Raw genomic sequence first — 16,112 nt, 5'->3', positions numbered from 1 at the left:
GAGAGAGAGAGAGAGAGAGAGAGAGAGAGAGAGATTGATTTATGTAGACATAGTCAGCTCTTGGGCAAAACTTCTCATGGTCTGATGGTCTGTATGGCCATGTCTACTCCCTCTCCCAGCTGACTGAATGGACTCCTGGGCATGCAAGTCCAGTCTTGTAGGATCTCCTGTGTGTTGCATGTAGCACCTGCTGGTGGTGAGTGAAGGGAATTCTCCCAGAGATCACCTGTATCCTGTGTTCCCCCTCCAGTGTTAGCTCATTTGCATAGGTCAGCATACTAGACCAATTCTCACCCTAAAGAGCAGAGTCTCTTCTTGAGAAACTGTATATAGGACAGGGATTCTGTGTTGGCAGATTTCAGTAGACAGCAACCCTTGAGGGAAGTAGAAGTACTGGTGATGAACTCCTTAAGGAGCTCTTACTTCGCCTGAGGGCTCTGCCACTGGACAAGGGCTAAGAGGACAGATTTGGGAGAGCGAAGTCACAAATGGGAGTCACAAATCAGAGGCACTGCTGTGCCCCAAAGGGAGTCACAACAGGTCTTCCCCTACCCCTCATTATAAACCTGTACCTTTCTTTTTATTCTCTAGGATACCCACTCTGTACTTTCTGGTTTGTAAAAGAAAGTATGAACCATACCCACATTCAATTGCATTTTTTAAAAAATCATTACTTTAAAAAAATTGTGATTTTTTAAAAACTAGTCATATACATATAGAATGGCTTAGTCAGTCTAGGTCAAAAGATAACTCATTGGCTCATGATTTTGATGTCAGACTTTCTCAATCCCTAAATGTATGTTCATGCATGCACACACCTTACAGTCTCAAACCCAGCAACCAAAAGACATCTGAAGTCCATCAGGCTTGCTTTATATATTATCACTGTTGCACTGGTGGTGTCACACTCATTTGTGAAGAAACAAGAGCAAAGTCATTTTCTCTCATTTTCACTCATCACCTACTGAGACCCTTACAAAGATCTTGGAAAATCAGTAACTATAGTTTTCTATGCATTAAGCAGAGACAGAAGTAAAATTTGCAGGTGAGAAGCATGGTCTGCATAACAGGTTCAAGTTTGCTGACAGAACCAAAATAGGCACTGAATTAAATGCAGTGGTTTCTAGTCCTATTAATAGGATTCACACGGGGAGAGTGTTGGCTTGTTGATTTTTGGTGCAAAATATTCTTTCTTTTAGAATGTTCTCTGAAACTAATGAAGCCAAAGGGATGACATCCTACTGCAAGACAGTTTCTGTGCCATTTTTCATATGTATGGTATAGCCATGAGCTAATTTGGAGTGATAGAATGGGTGCCCATGTAGATAAAGGCAACATATGCTTCTGTAAAGCAGACTCATGGGAAGGCTAACCTGGAATCAGCCTCTGGCTACTGAAACAAAGGATCACTTTAATTTTTGTAGAATATAGTATTTTTTTTCTTCTGCTTTCCATGAAATGACCTTAAAGATTTCCTCTTGTCTGTGGTTTCAAAAAAATTAGAACTATGCCAATGAGTCCCTCCTGTAAGCATCCTATTAAACAACAAGAAGGTTGTGTTCTTGGCAATGAAAGTAAATAAAGAAGAGTTTCCATTACCTGGTGGGATGTTCTCACCAACCCCCACTCTGACCTTGCTCCTGACACAGAACAGAGCTTTCTGTTTCTCGGCTAAGAAGATGAGAAAATACTATTTGCCCAGTTTGTATATAAAAATATAGTTGGTGGTGAGTGAAGGGAATTGTCCCTGAGATCATCCATATCCTCTGTTCTCTATTTCAAAGGAGGGAAAGGGAGGGAGGGGGAGGGAGAGAGAGAGAGAGGAGAGGGGAAAGGTTTCTTTGGTCATTAACTCAGGCTTTAAAAAATCAATTTTACAGCAAAAGCTTAAAGCTCTAAAATCGTTGTTTTAGAAAGTCAATAAAATTTCACAATGAACTGAAATAATGGAAGTAAGGGGCCTCTAGATAAGGAAATACATGTTTTAGTCAGACTCTCTAGATTTTTTGTTTCTTTTTCTAGGGGGGCAGCTTTACAGCCATTGCCCAAATATAAACCCATAATGGTTTGTTGCAAATGAACACTCATGGGTTGATTGTGACCCTGAAGTCACGAATTAGCAGGGTTAGTACAGAAATCACTGTTAGTTGCAGTCTGTGTTTAGCTTCACAATTAGTCATAACGCACTGGAGCGACCAAACTTACAGGAGGACTGCGACACCTGGTCCCTTCTGACCTCTGCTCGAGCTTGTCTTGAGGAAAGGCCATATTGTAGTCTCTTCCCGGATTGACCCTCTTGTCTCCGTAGTTGTCCGTGCCATATCCAAGTGGTACTTACCCGTCCACTGTACCTTGGCCTGGGGCTTTTCTGCTTTATCCTGACTAGCAAATTCCAGAGGGGAGTTAATGCTCATCCACTCTCAATGACAGCCTGCAACCAGCCCCTGATGGGACATGTTGGACAGGTGTTATGCTTCTTTCCCTTCAACTAGAGTGTTCTGCACTGTTTCCCAGAGTTGTCCATTGGGATTAGTCACTAGCTGCTCAAAGTGGTCTTGGTAAGACACATTTATGGTCTTCATTTCTTTCTCTGTTTCACTTTCCCACTTTCTGCTGGTGTTTCTTGGCAACAGCTTGTCTTTCCACCTTTGCCTGACACTCCTCTTCAATGAGAATAGAGACACGGGCCACCTAAAATGGAATGGGAGCGCAAGTCCCTTTTTAGGTTGTGACCATAGCTCATATATTCAGGAACTATAAACATGCTCACTTTTGTTGTATTTCAATAAACATTGGACAGCAAAGATATTTAATAATTAATTAATTTATGAACTTCTGTTAGTATTCTGGAGTGACGATGACCAGGTGAGATATTTAATAGATATCATTTGTGGATGTGTCATAGAGACAGCACGGATCTTAACATGTTCCAGTTGTACATCCAAGTTCAAGCTTTATCGGTGATATATATTTTACCAAATTCCAAAGACCAGGTTTCGGTGAGATCCTTGTTCCCCAAAATTTTGCAGGGAAACAGACTTCAGCAACTCAAGCTCGAAGAAGGATCCAACTTTGTATTTTTCCAGTGCATCACTATTCAGGAATCATAGCATAACAACCCCCAAAGAATGCTACTTAATGAGAAATGGCATGCAGGATTGAAAGTGATTAATGTAAGGTCATAGAATAGAAATTTCCTCTTCCTGTTACAAGTAACTTCCCTTTTCTGAAGTTCCTCACCTCTACCTCCTCTCTCACTCAGATAGCAACCATCTTCTATAAGTGATTTACAGAAAAAAAGGCTGATTTTTGCTGAACATTTCTTGAAAGTTGCTTAATAGAATATTACCACTTGTCAGAAAATTTATGAGAAATATTTGCTAGTGATAAATGCCCATGACAGGTTAGTAGACTTTTTTCATTCCATGTGCCCAGCCCAAAGGGAAGGGTGTGTAATATTTGTTTTATAAAGTGTCTAATTTATAAGAGAAAGGAAGGGAGGAGATTACTATTTTTGAATGAATTATGAGCAATACCTTCCATTTCTTCATTTTGGAACTGCTTTGAACAAAGTTACCATAAAACACAAAATGAAAAATCTGGGATATTAGTGCCAGGACTATAAGATTGAACTTTGTCTCATGTACCTTAAAAAAATCACAGAAGGAGCCACTTTTGTCATAATTCTGACAAAAATCAGTAGAACATTATAGGGAAAGTAAAAGATACTGCAAGCGTATTTGTCATTTTTAAATTATAGCACTATTAATTTAGTAATTGTAATTATTCATGCTTTGGAAGAAGACAGCTAATATTTATTGAGCACCTACTGTGTTCCAGATTGTTTATAGATGTTTTCATCAAAAAATACCAATAACGAAACATTCTCTGGGAAATCCAATACATTTTTTTTTTAACACTGCAGCCCTTTGATTCTAAAGTCCATGATCTGTTCTTTATTCTAGAGGTTGGCAAGCTACCACCCTTAGGGCACATCTGACTTCCCACCTGTTTTGTAAATAGTTTCATTGGAACACAGCCACACCTGCTTGGTTGTACAGCATCTATGAGTGCTTTTCCACTAACAGCAGGCTAGTGGAGTGGTTGCAACAGAGACCATATGGTCCACAAGGCTGAAAGGTTTACTGTCTGGCCCTTTCCAAGCAAACTCTCCCAACCATCTCTATATCATACAAGGATCTTCTCTGCCCTCCTCTCCACATCCAGTTATGTCAGGAAGCAGCTCGTATGAAACTCACTTAAAATTTAAAAGCAACTTCAAAAAATCTAGTTTCCCCTCATATTATACCTTCCAAAGTCATTGATAACGATGAAAGCTGCAGATGAATAAAATGTTTTATTCTTGCTAGAAAGTCCTCAGTAATCAGCACAGTCTGGCTGGTCCTAGAACCTGTGGTTTTAATTCTATGTGGACACTTTGATAAAGACAGCTTATCATCAACTGTGAGAGTTAACACAGACGTAACGATTACTGAACCAAGAAGGCTTTGATGGTGTTTCCTGCGTTAACTTACTAGTTCTCACCACATTCTACCCCAGAGGTTCTCAGCCGTGGCCCTAGTGGTATAAGGCCTTGCTCCCTGTAAATTATTTCCACTTTGCAGATTTTGCTTTACCGAGAAATTAGTAATAACATCTCAGATGGGTATTTCCTTAAGCTACCCTTGGGAATAAAACTCTTTTGTGTGAAGTTTCCAAGTTTTAGGCATTGGCAGTGGCATTTTTGCAGGTCATTTTTATTGCCTTGTTACAGTTGTATTTCATTTATAAGAATTTTATTGCACTGTTCACTTTGGCATTTTTTAATCGCATCTCACTACCTTACCAGTTAAGCTTTATAATCTTAGAACCTCAAGAAAAGAAGATTTATCATGATGTTCCTAGGAGCTGTTTTATTTTAATCCCATAACAAACACATAACACATTTCTCTCTGGATCAATGTGTGTTATTGATCTGTTCTGGGCCAACTTATATTCCACCATGGTACTGTACTAAAGGGGCCAAATTGCATATAGCTTCTATTCACAGTATCTTTATTATTACTTCCTACCAAAAGTACATTAAGAAAGGAGCCTATGTTTTACTTTTCTGAAAGAAAAATATTCCTGGAGTTTAAAAAGCTTAATCAAAAATGTAAAATGTCATAGACTGAGGGTATAGCTCAGTGACAGAGCACTTGCCTAGCATGCATGAAGCCCTGGGTTTCATCCCTAGCATTGTTTAAAAAATTAAATGTTAAATTAACCCTCAGTTCCTCACATGAAACATTAAAAATATGGCCTTGTACTCCAGTTTCTTCTCTAAAGGCAGATACTCTGGGAACTGGGCCATTCTCTCGCTCATCCACTTGAACTAGGCGCACAAGTATTTGACTTTGGTGTGAGAGAGTTTCAGGGTGAGGATTATAAATAAACATATTAGATGAATTACAGTAATACCGTCTGTTCTTACTCAATTCTCCTTGGCTCAGTTTTATACATAAACTCAACTATTAGAATCTCTTTCATTGTTCCTTCTGGCAGCTCTGTCTAACTTCTGCCCCGGGGTCTGGAATGTTCATCACAGCTGCCTTTGGCAATAAAACCCAAAGCACCCTCAGATCCTCATGTTTCTCCCTGCACCTGGTCAACAGTGCATGGTGGAGTGCAGAGCCGACGTGTAGGCAGGTTTTCCCCGTGCCTTCATCTTCCTGGCCAAAGTATCAGCGTGTCCGCAGCTCAGCTGTGTTTCAGTTGCTTCAGCCCTGGCCATATTGGAATTAACTCCTCTAGTTTTCTTTTTGAATAAGATGAAATGGTTATGCCATGTTGTTTACTACCACAAATGCCACTTGATTTGGATACAGTGTCCAAGGTGCATATTCTTAGCAATGGGGACAAGTACTTCTGGGTTCAAACAAGAGCAACAGCATCAACATGGCCTCATACATCAGTACGTTTCCACCTTTCTCAAGGCCATCTTAATTTAAATCACGGTGGAATGACTCGGTATTGGCTTTTAACCATGAACACCTATTCTTCCCAAATCTGTAAAGTAGATCGTTGCCTTTTAAACTCCGGGCCTCTGTGGTAGTGGTTTCCCGGATGTGAAGGTTTCGGTCTTAAAGGGCCCTGATTTGATAGTACATTTTCAAGAGTGCACTGTCTTAGGCCAGTGTGGTAGAGGGCTCTTGGGTTGCTGTAACCCTAGAGGTCATCATTCTTACCGAATTCCACGCGAATTGTGCACTACAGCAGCACATTTTCCCCAACACCCCGAGATAAAATTTCCTGTCTCCAACACGTTGGGCTTATCCTGTCCCAAATGCAATTCCACATTTCCATCCGTGTACAAACAGGAAGTGATCTGTCAAGCTTGCCTGTTCTTTCACAAGAAAAGCTAGAGGGCTTTATTCTGAATATTGCTAGATGGTAACTCATTTCAACAATGCATTGCACAATGAGAAAAGGAAGATTTCTGGAACGCATATTAGTTCAGTTTTACCTCTGAGAAGCGGCCAAATATTTTCCCCCCAGTGATGTTCATTTCAAAGAGTTCCATAAAATATTTCTAAAGATTTTAAGCACACATGTGTCTGAACTCTAATGATGTTTATACTCTGTGCTGAACATCTCATTTTGCAGTTGAACACAAGTCAAAAAAGCAAGTTTTTAGAAATAATACTTAGAAACCATTTACAGACTGCTAAAGTACATTTCACATTCACATAATCCAATTTTAGTATGTGTATGTAATTAAATCTCTTTAATATTTATACATATTTGCAAAAATGTGTCCTCTTTACCCTGCCCCCTCCCTGAAAACCTGTAATACTATTACACCATAAAACATAGCAGGAGGACTTTTTACTGTGCAGTGCTAACCAAATGTTCTGGGGAAAATAGCTAACTCATTTATCATGAACTAAACTGGGGAATGATTATGTGTAGCTGCATTTCTAAAAAGAAGGGAAACTGTGCACTCAGTAACCGTTTACATGGGTCTGTAACTGATTATTGGTATCTGATATGAGCATTAACACAGCAGAAAAAGCCTGAATGCTGACCGTGCTCTCAGGTGTAGAAGGGCCGGGCAGGAGTGTTTCCATTCTGCACTCACTTCATTATTAAGCTTTCTAATTCCAATCAGACCATAAACGATCTGAAGGTCACAGTCTGAGAAGCACAAAATTACCCTCAGAATAGGAGAAAGTGGGTCAGCAACTCCCTACAGGCAAGACTCTTGTGCAGCGTTCTACTTATGTAATTTCCTTTCCTATTCAGCCGTCCTTGCTCCGAAAATACTTACAGAAATTATGGACACACCACATAGAAGGAAAATACAGGTGATGTGTGTTATTTGAAATATTTACGTTTTATGAAGTCACCATGAGCATTGACTTTTTGAATATGGAACCATTGCTCCTAGGAAATATATATATACACACACAGCTATCAAACCAAGATTATAATCATAAATTCTAAAACCAACTCATATTGGTAGATTCCATCTTCTTTTACTTTACAAAAGACAAAAGGAAGATTAGAAGTAAGTGACTAGCCTAAGACTACTCTACTAACAGTCTTCGGAGTTGGGGCTCTAGTCCGACTCAAAGGGCCTCTCTGTCATCCTCACCTTGTAGTTAGGAGAGCCAACGCAGAAGGCAGAGAGTCACCTTGCTCGACCTCAGCTGGGTGTGCATTGGGCAATTCATATTTTTCAATGGTCCGTGCACATCTGTAAACAGAGGCAAAAGGGCCACAAATATTGATTTGGGGGTTACAAATAAAATGTTTTAAAAATTTTACTGGGTACAAGAATTTGTATACATACAGGATCCTCAAATAATGAGGATGGACTAGATGCAAATTTGAAGTTAGCCTGCTGCATACTGAGTCAGGAGATCCTGAAAACACTCTTTCCACATCTTGTGTCTGGTTTTATTTCATCTCTTGTCAGAGAATTCTTGACTGACCACCAATAAAAAGCAGCTCACTCTCAGCTGTTTGATCACATTGTATAACTCTCTGATTTTCTTCTGCACCCATCATGATCTGAAATTTTTATTAATTTACTTGTTCCTCCTATTTCCTATACTTATACGTAAATTCTGTGATAATGGAGACTTTATCTGTCTTGTAACCCATGGCATGCTGTCTGATACTCTGTTGGAACCCAGTAGCTATTTTTCAATGAATGGATGAATGAACAATTGGTGCAGCCCCTTCAAAGCAAGAGTTTTAAGTATTTTCTATTTTTTGTTTGTTTGTTTTTTTTGAGACAGGGTCTCACTATGTGATTGAGACTGACCTGGAACTCACTTTGTAGTCCAGACTGGTTTTGAACTCACAGAGATCCTCCTGTCTCAGCCTCCCGTGTGCTGGGATTACAGGCGTGTGCCACCATGCCCGGCTTTAAGTGTTTTCTAGAAGTAGTTAAGACTCATTGTGGCATGACATTGGCAATGGCATTTCCGGTTTCAGATAATGAGTTAACACCTATAAGATGGATGGTAATGAATTCTCATTTTGGAAAGAATTGAAATCAGATGTAACTTTCAAGGAATTGGAAGTATGTTGCAAAGAGATGAAACTAATTCTAAGGAAGAGTAGAAAACTCTGAGAAGAAAATGAGGCATTTCAAGAGGAGAAAGGAATGCTATGTAGAGTGAAGATTGAGCACATGGGTAAGGCCAAAAGAGAGATAAGGCCAAAACATCTAACTGAATTTCTCAGGTAGAGGGGCTGATGTGATATTTGTTCATCAGTATGCTTGAAAGAATGTAGCAGTGAGAAGGCTGGCGTGGGCAGAGGGCAGAAGGTTAAGTTGTATTTTGTTCTGAAAAGTCAAGGGTTCTGAAGGACCCGGGTCTCATTTCCAGCGTGGTCCAGAGTGAGCACCATCCCTCATCATCTCCCCTGCACTATTGCCTGTAGCGTAGGGACCAAAGGATAGACTGATGGCACAAAAGTGGAAGCGTAAGTTGAAGGAAGGAGGTTTGCAGATTATTTCCTGCCTTCCTTAGATTGGCCCTACTCAGAGCACTGCCATTAGCCCAGTGGTTTTTTGAATAAAAAATGTGAATCCAAAATGAAAGCTAAAGCTTAAGGATTAGAGACACCCGAACATATACATTGCAAGCAACCCCTAAACCTTGCCATATTTGAATTAATGACTCATAAGAAATGAAGTCCAATCAAATCATTAACTTTCTAAAAGCAACATATGAAATAGCAAAACTGTGGAAAACTTCATTGTGGTGCAGTAATTTCAGAAATACAGGATAATATTCAGCTTATTTTATTGCACCTTTAGGAATATAAGAATGCTAAAGTTAACAAAAAATTGGAACTTCATCAAAGTAGAAAAATATTCAACTTTCCTGGTTTTAAAGAGAAGTTCAGTCCATATTCTTTGAAGGATCTAGGAGAAATACTTGGCCTAAGATTAATAGACCGTGTTCCCAAATTTCTGGGAATTTACAGTTCTGAGGGGATGATGATTGTGGTATCAGATTTCTCAGAACATATCTGGCTCAACAAGGGAGATTTCAGTTTACTTTTTTCTTGTGATGTTAACCCATCCTTCCTAAAAATCAATGTCAGAATTTAGACTAAATTGAATCTCATTTACCATGATAACTTGGATACGTTACTACCATAGAGTAACTAAAATCCCAACAATTTTGAGACTGAAATGGATCCCATTCAGGGGAAACATCGGTGGTATGGGGGATTCTGGGTAAGCTAACCTAATAGAATTCTTTTTGAAGCCAAGCCAAGGTGATCAGAAAATGTGTGGTGGAAGCTGAGATCAGATATTAGGGCTGACCAGACATGGAGGATGAAGGATCTCAGAGACCAACTTAGCAGGGCTCTTATTTTTTATGCGGAAGTGTACAGATGGGCCTAGCAGAAAGATCCTGACTAAAGTTTGGCCAAGCAAAGAATCTTTGTCCATGCTATAGTCCAGAAATTTCATTTCCTCCATCATAATGTGCTCATATTGTCAATATGGTCTCTTCCTTTTACAGCTCAGTTGTGGTTAGTTATTAGATTCAGTTTGAAGTCTGAAGGAAAGGTACTAAATTTCTTGAGTGTAAGTTTCAAGTAAACACTTCAGTAGAAAACTAAATTGATTTGGAAAACCTCAAGGGGGGACTAGAACTGATGACATTAAAGGTAGATAAATTGAGCTCAGTGGTTATCTTTCCTTGAGGTTTTAGCCCAAGTTTTACATTCTGCATTTGCCAATCAGAGCATTAAAAGATTTTGTTGTTGTTGTTGTTCATTGGACAAACATCCAGCAAATAATTCTGTGTGCTGATATAATGTAAGATATGATGTTATACTTTTATACAAATGGCTGGTGACCATCACTTTTTCAATAATGTGTCTTGACTAGTTTTTATGTTGCATCTGATGATGAAAGAAACAAAATTCGAAGGATCCTGGGCATCTGGAAACAGGACATGGTTTCTCTGAGCCATGATCCATGGATTTCTATCCTCATGACCCCAATTCCAGTTTATCTTATTCATAAAGCATGAAATTACTCCACTTAAAGCCCCCCAAATCAAAAAGTCTCCCAACTGGGCCTTGTCTCCCTTCAGAGATATGCTTGAATGATCTGTGCCATTGTCACTGTTTGTAACATTACAACTTCAGCAGTTGTGTTAAAATAATAGCAATGCATACATGCTGTCTCCATCTCACACAGCTGTGATTTGTGGGTTTCTATTTGTGAATACGCCCTTCAGGATTGTCATGAGGTGGAGGGAATAGCATGTACAAAGTATATCCCAAGCCCAGTTGCCAAGAATGAGCTAATTGTAACTCACCCTTGCATACAGTGAGTCTTAAAATTTTCAAATACAATCTGTTCTGTAATGATCCACCTTTCCACAAGAATGGTATGTTTTTATTGTATGTGGTCTTTAAGTATACTGGGAGTAAAATTTAAAATGATGTCATAAGACTCATAAAATATCAAACAATCCTTTTTGTGATTTCTGATATTTTTATAGTGATTAAATACAAATTTTGTCTATAATTAAATGTTAAATAACTATGGTGCAAGTTTGGTACATTGCTTTTGGAAAATTTCTTTGAAAGATATTAATAGTAATCTGTCTTCCATAAAGAATAAAATTTTTTTTAAGCTGGGCAGGGTGGCGCACGTCCATAATCCCAGCACGTGGGAGGCTGAGGCAGGAGGATCGCTGTGAGTTTGAGACCAGCCTGGGCTACATAATGGGTTCCAGGTCAGTCTCAACTACATAGTGAGACCCTGTCTCAAAAAACAAAAGACAAAAAATAATAAAGATAAGATTTTTTAAAAACTTTTTTATTTAACAAGACAAATCTGGACACTTCTTTCAAAACATAACAACAGTAATTACAAATATATTTCACTTCATATGTCAATTTCTAACTAGTTGGCAATGGCTATGTCCATGTTGTGAGCCTGGCTTGGCAGAAAATATTATTATCGTTAAATAATATTTTCCAAGGGTACAATAAAGGAAGTGGGTCTATGCATCCAATATTTGCCATTCTTGCATACTAGGAGGGAGAGTTAATATTTAAAACATATTTCAGGGGTTACTAGAAACACATTACTCTACCAAAAATGCATTTAACTGAAAACAAAGGCCAAATTAATCCTTGTCATTTTATTTCTCCTATAGGTCAATGCCTCACGTCAAGAGGCCAAATTGACAGAGGAGTGTGATCTTCTCATTGAGATCATTCAGCAAAGACGACAAATTATTGGAACCAAGATAAAAGAAGGAAAGGTATGATTTCTAGGACCGAAGATTTTGTATTCTTTACTGAAGAAAATATGGCCCCATAATTCAATGGCTTTGTAAACCGTGAGCCTCTTTTTGCCTGCACTTTCCCTCTGAAGTCTTTGTCTTACTCCATTTTGTTTTGCTATATTCTTGTCTATGAGAAAGTGGGTTCATTTCATACTTACTGCTTTATCTTAGCAATTATCACAGCATTAAATAAAAAATAAACCAGAATTTAAATATTGAAATTATAAAGTACTTCCTGTGCCTTGGGAGAATTAAGACAGATATAACTTCATACTGCAAAAATGCTTATTTTCACTGTATCTTATACTCCTTTGTGGACATATTAATAGTGCTTTTTTCCTACTGCTTGTATGTTTTAATTTTCATGACTTAACAGTAAGCCATATTCAAAAACACGGTTTATATTCTTTCTAAACACTCTCTTATGTATTCAGAAACATTGGTAACTTTGCAGTGTATTACTTTGCTCTGCCAACCTCTGTCTAGTGTCGCAGCTTTTAGCAAACAAACTCCAGGTATGGGATTCTGGAACAAGTCAGTAGTTGGATAGAGGCTTACACGATACTTTTTCTGATAATCCACAAATAAGAGCCTCAGAAACACAGAGACAAGATCAGATTTCTGAATGCTGATGCCGAGGGCCAGGAAAAGGCCACTGTAAAACTGTTAGGGTAAACTGAAAAAGGGGAAAAGAGAGAAGACATGACTTCTTCCCTTCAAAACTGAAACTCAAAGCTCAATTCCAAAGCAAATAAAGGGATCTGGAATTCCTAAAAGTATGGCCAACAAAATCAGGAGACCACATTACATTAAAGATGAAAGTTTTATGAGAAAAAATGAAGAAGAAGCTTAAAAGAAACAGTCTTCAAAATATTTAAAGAGATGAATGAAGGGAAATTTTGATTTTGAAAGAAAAAAATTGAAAACATGAAAGAAAATATGAAAATTAGCAAGAAATGAGTAGTTTTGAAGGTAAACATAGGCTCTTATAAAGGAAATAGATGCAAAAGAAATTTGGAAACAGTTTTGGCCTCTGCCTATGAAATTTTGTAAATATAAGAAGACAAAAAAAGATTCAGTGTCATTAAAGCTAGGCAGATGTCCATTGGGTTTGAACTCAGTGATTAGGAAAGAATATATGAAAATCTATACATGGAACATTATCAAAATAATCACACAGTTGGAAGGGATGTCTCAGCAACTTTTATAAAGATTGAATACCAAATAACTCTTCCTCTGAGACCATGTTTTATACCTAACTTGATATTATCCCTAATAAGAGTAACAGTTTTTACATTTGGAAACTTTAAAATGTGTTCTTATAAAAATACACTTTCAAAGTAAAATTTTTTTAAGTTAGAAAGGTACCACAATGAAAGATCTATATCTAAGCAGCAAAAAAGTATGTGAAGGAAAATCGATAATGTTCAATTTCTTAAAAAATGAAAAGAAAATATACTAAAATAAAATGATACCTTTTCCCCCCCTTTGGGTACTGGGGATCAAACTCGGGACCTTGTGCTTGCCAGGCAGTTGGTGGAACCACTGAACTAAATCCACGGCAAAATGATAGCTTTTAAGTGAAGTTAGAGAAGCATAAGTGAAAAAAGTCAATGACAGTAATAGAATGAAAACAATAAACAAAAGAGAAGTAAATGAAAACAAAATCGGTGTCAGCAATGAAGAGCTCATAGCCTAACATTAAAATAATTATGAATAAAAATGAATTTCCCTCAGTTTTAAGTGGTTGTTACAAAAGAAAAACAGAAATATATGTATAACAGAGACACTGTGTAGTCTCCCAAAACTAAAATATCGATTATCTGGCCGTTAAGTAAAAGCTTGGCAATCCATATTAAGGGATTCATACTTCTAAAAAATAATTCAAAAGATAAACCTGTATTAGCCCTAAGAAAGGAAAAAGAACTGGAGGGGGGTAAAAATCTAGTTTTAAAGACAATACAGTTTTTTCAAACAGAAGAAAATTGTATTGATTTTTATGCCAATAATTTGAAAACTTAAGTAAATAAGTAGTAGAAAACCTAAATAAACCAAAAGTTAAAAAGCAAAGGATATTTGATCATTAATTGAACATCTCCTTCAACTCACATTCCCAACCCCCCAAAATAACACCAGGCTCTAGTTCACACAATTGATAATTTCATTCTTACATAAACTGTTTCAGAAGGGAGGGAAGGGAAATGGAAAAAAATAAGAAGCAATATCATGTACAGGTACAAATTCTCAATGATGAATATGATCATAAGGTATACCTAAATGTACCAATAAACTCAATAAAATTTTTAAAAAGAAAATACCAAAAGTCCTATTTTATGCAGATTGTATAGCCTTGATACGAAATACAGACAAGCATTTTAACAGATGTGTACAAGATCGCAGAATAAAAGGGATTATTTTAGACCAAAACCTAGAACATGAAATCGTGAAAGCAAAGACTATTTCATATTGGAAAAGTGATCACATGTATGTTTTAAGATGCGCAGTTTATTATATGTTAATTATATCTCAATAAAGCTGACTATAAGACATAAGTTGAATATTATATAATGAAAGTCTTCACAAGTTAAAACAAATGAACTAATCACTCTAGCGATACATATTTAGCCTAGAAAATCACAAAGCATGGGCAAATTTTATGGCTGATACAGAATGAGAAGAACTGTATAACATTTGATAAACTACCCTTGAACACCGTACATTGTTTAGGCATGAATACATCAACGCACTTAGGAATTCACAACTTTAAATTCAAGAACATTTTTTCCTCTGAAGAGAGAGAAATGAGGCCTTGCAGGGCCACACAGGCCCTTTTATGCTACAGATAATTTATATCTTCTCGAAAAATCTGAACCTGGTATGATGAAAATGTTGAAATTTGGTAAAACTGGTACCATGCACAAGACAGTTCATACTACCTTTTAAATTTTTCTGTATGTTAAAAATTATTCACTTTTTAAAAAGTATATTTGCTCAAGGACATAATTTCAGAAGGCGGTTAATAGAAGGCAGGTGGTACTTGGGAAAGAGGGGCGCCCAGTCCAGCTTTGCTTTGGGTTAGTATTTGAGGCAGGACTAATTGACTCCAAAGCCTGGAATGCACAGTGACCTCAGTGCCCATCCAGGGCCTTCTGTGTCACTAGCATGTTTCCAAGAGGTAAGACATGAGCACCACAGCCTGGAAAGTTGAAGTGCTGGCCAGAGACCCACTGTGGGGTTGGGTTCCCGTGGCCTACAGTGGGACCAGGCAATCCGAGAACCCTGAATCAGGGGCAAGGACAGTGGGTCCTCTGAGAAGCACTTGGAAATGGGAGGCTGGAGGGAGAAGCAGAAATAATTGTGACCACAAAAGTAAATTTCATCAGCCTCTTGCCTTGGCCTCTATCTCTGGTAGCCTGATAGAAACCTGCTCACCACATAGCCTGCAACAGGAGAGGCTGGCAGTAGGTGACATGTGACACATTAGCAGGTGTTGCTAGTTTCTGCTCTCAGACATTGTACACACTCTGAAAGAAAGCACTTCACAGCCTTTATAGTTACACAGATGGGGGTTTCTGGTTGGAATTTTCTGTTTTTACTCAGCAATAGGGGATACGAGTTATGTTTCTTGTCACCCTCGAGCTGATGGCAAACTCTTGATGAAATGAATCAATGCGTGTGACATTTAAGTAGTAGAACACAGTAAGTCCCTGACTTAGGACCGAATTCCATTCCGGAAGAATGTTCAAAAGTCAGATTTGTTTATAAGTCCAACAAAGTGTGTCTTATACACCTATAACACAAGTATACAATGTAAAGCATGAAAAAAAAAACCCAAACACACACACGCAAATACTATAAATAATGTTTTTGGACATCCTGGGCTCTGATTGAGCACTGTCCTACTGTACACAGAGTGCTGTAAATGAGCACACAACACCAAAACTGTAACATGTCACCAGACACGTGAGCTACTTCCCTGATTTGTTTGTGGCTAAGATTGTTCCTAATTCGAAGTCCGTTTCTAACTGAGAAAGTTCACAACTCCAGTGTTCATAAGTTGGGGACTTACTGTAGTGAAAGCCACAGCTGAGCAGCAAGAGGGGCCCTTCTCTTCACTACCTTCAGTGTACTTCCACTTTTCCAGTTTAAGAGATTTAATATGGATTAAATAGCCAAACTTTCCATAGTTGTGAAGAGAGGCTGAGGCCAGGTCTCATGTTCAATTCAGACATTTGTGTTAATTGAAAGGACTCATTGTTCAGGCACAACATTTCTGGGCTTACATAACAA

The 16,112-nt window shown here is 38.1% G+C and overlaps 1 protein-coding gene across 7 annotated transcripts in view; it reads left to right on the top strand.

The window, feature by feature from the left end:
* Mid1 (midline 1) overlaps positions 1-16,112 on the top strand; it is a 354,023-nt gene that overhangs the window by 296,069 nt on the left and 41,842 nt on the right. For all 7 annotated transcript variants that reach the window (XM_010613988.1, XM_033760272.1, XM_033760271.1 and 4 more), the window contains exon 4: positions 11,691-11,798. In XM_010613988.1, coding sequence (XP_010612290.1) covers positions 11,691-11,798 — 108 coding nt within the window. The remainder of the gene's footprint in view (positions 1-11,690; positions 11,799-16,112) is intronic.

The sequence above is a fragment of the Fukomys damarensis genome, unplaced genomic scaffold (genome assembly GCF_012274545.1).
Source record: "Fukomys damarensis isolate Sample0158 unplaced genomic scaffold, DMR_v1.0_HiC HiC_scaffold_39, whole genome shotgun sequence".
Taxonomy (NCBI): domain Eukaryota; kingdom Metazoa; phylum Chordata; class Mammalia; order Rodentia; family Bathyergidae; genus Fukomys; species Fukomys damarensis.
Note: the sequence above shows the minus strand (reverse complement) of the source record. Positions and strands in the feature narration are given on the sequence as shown.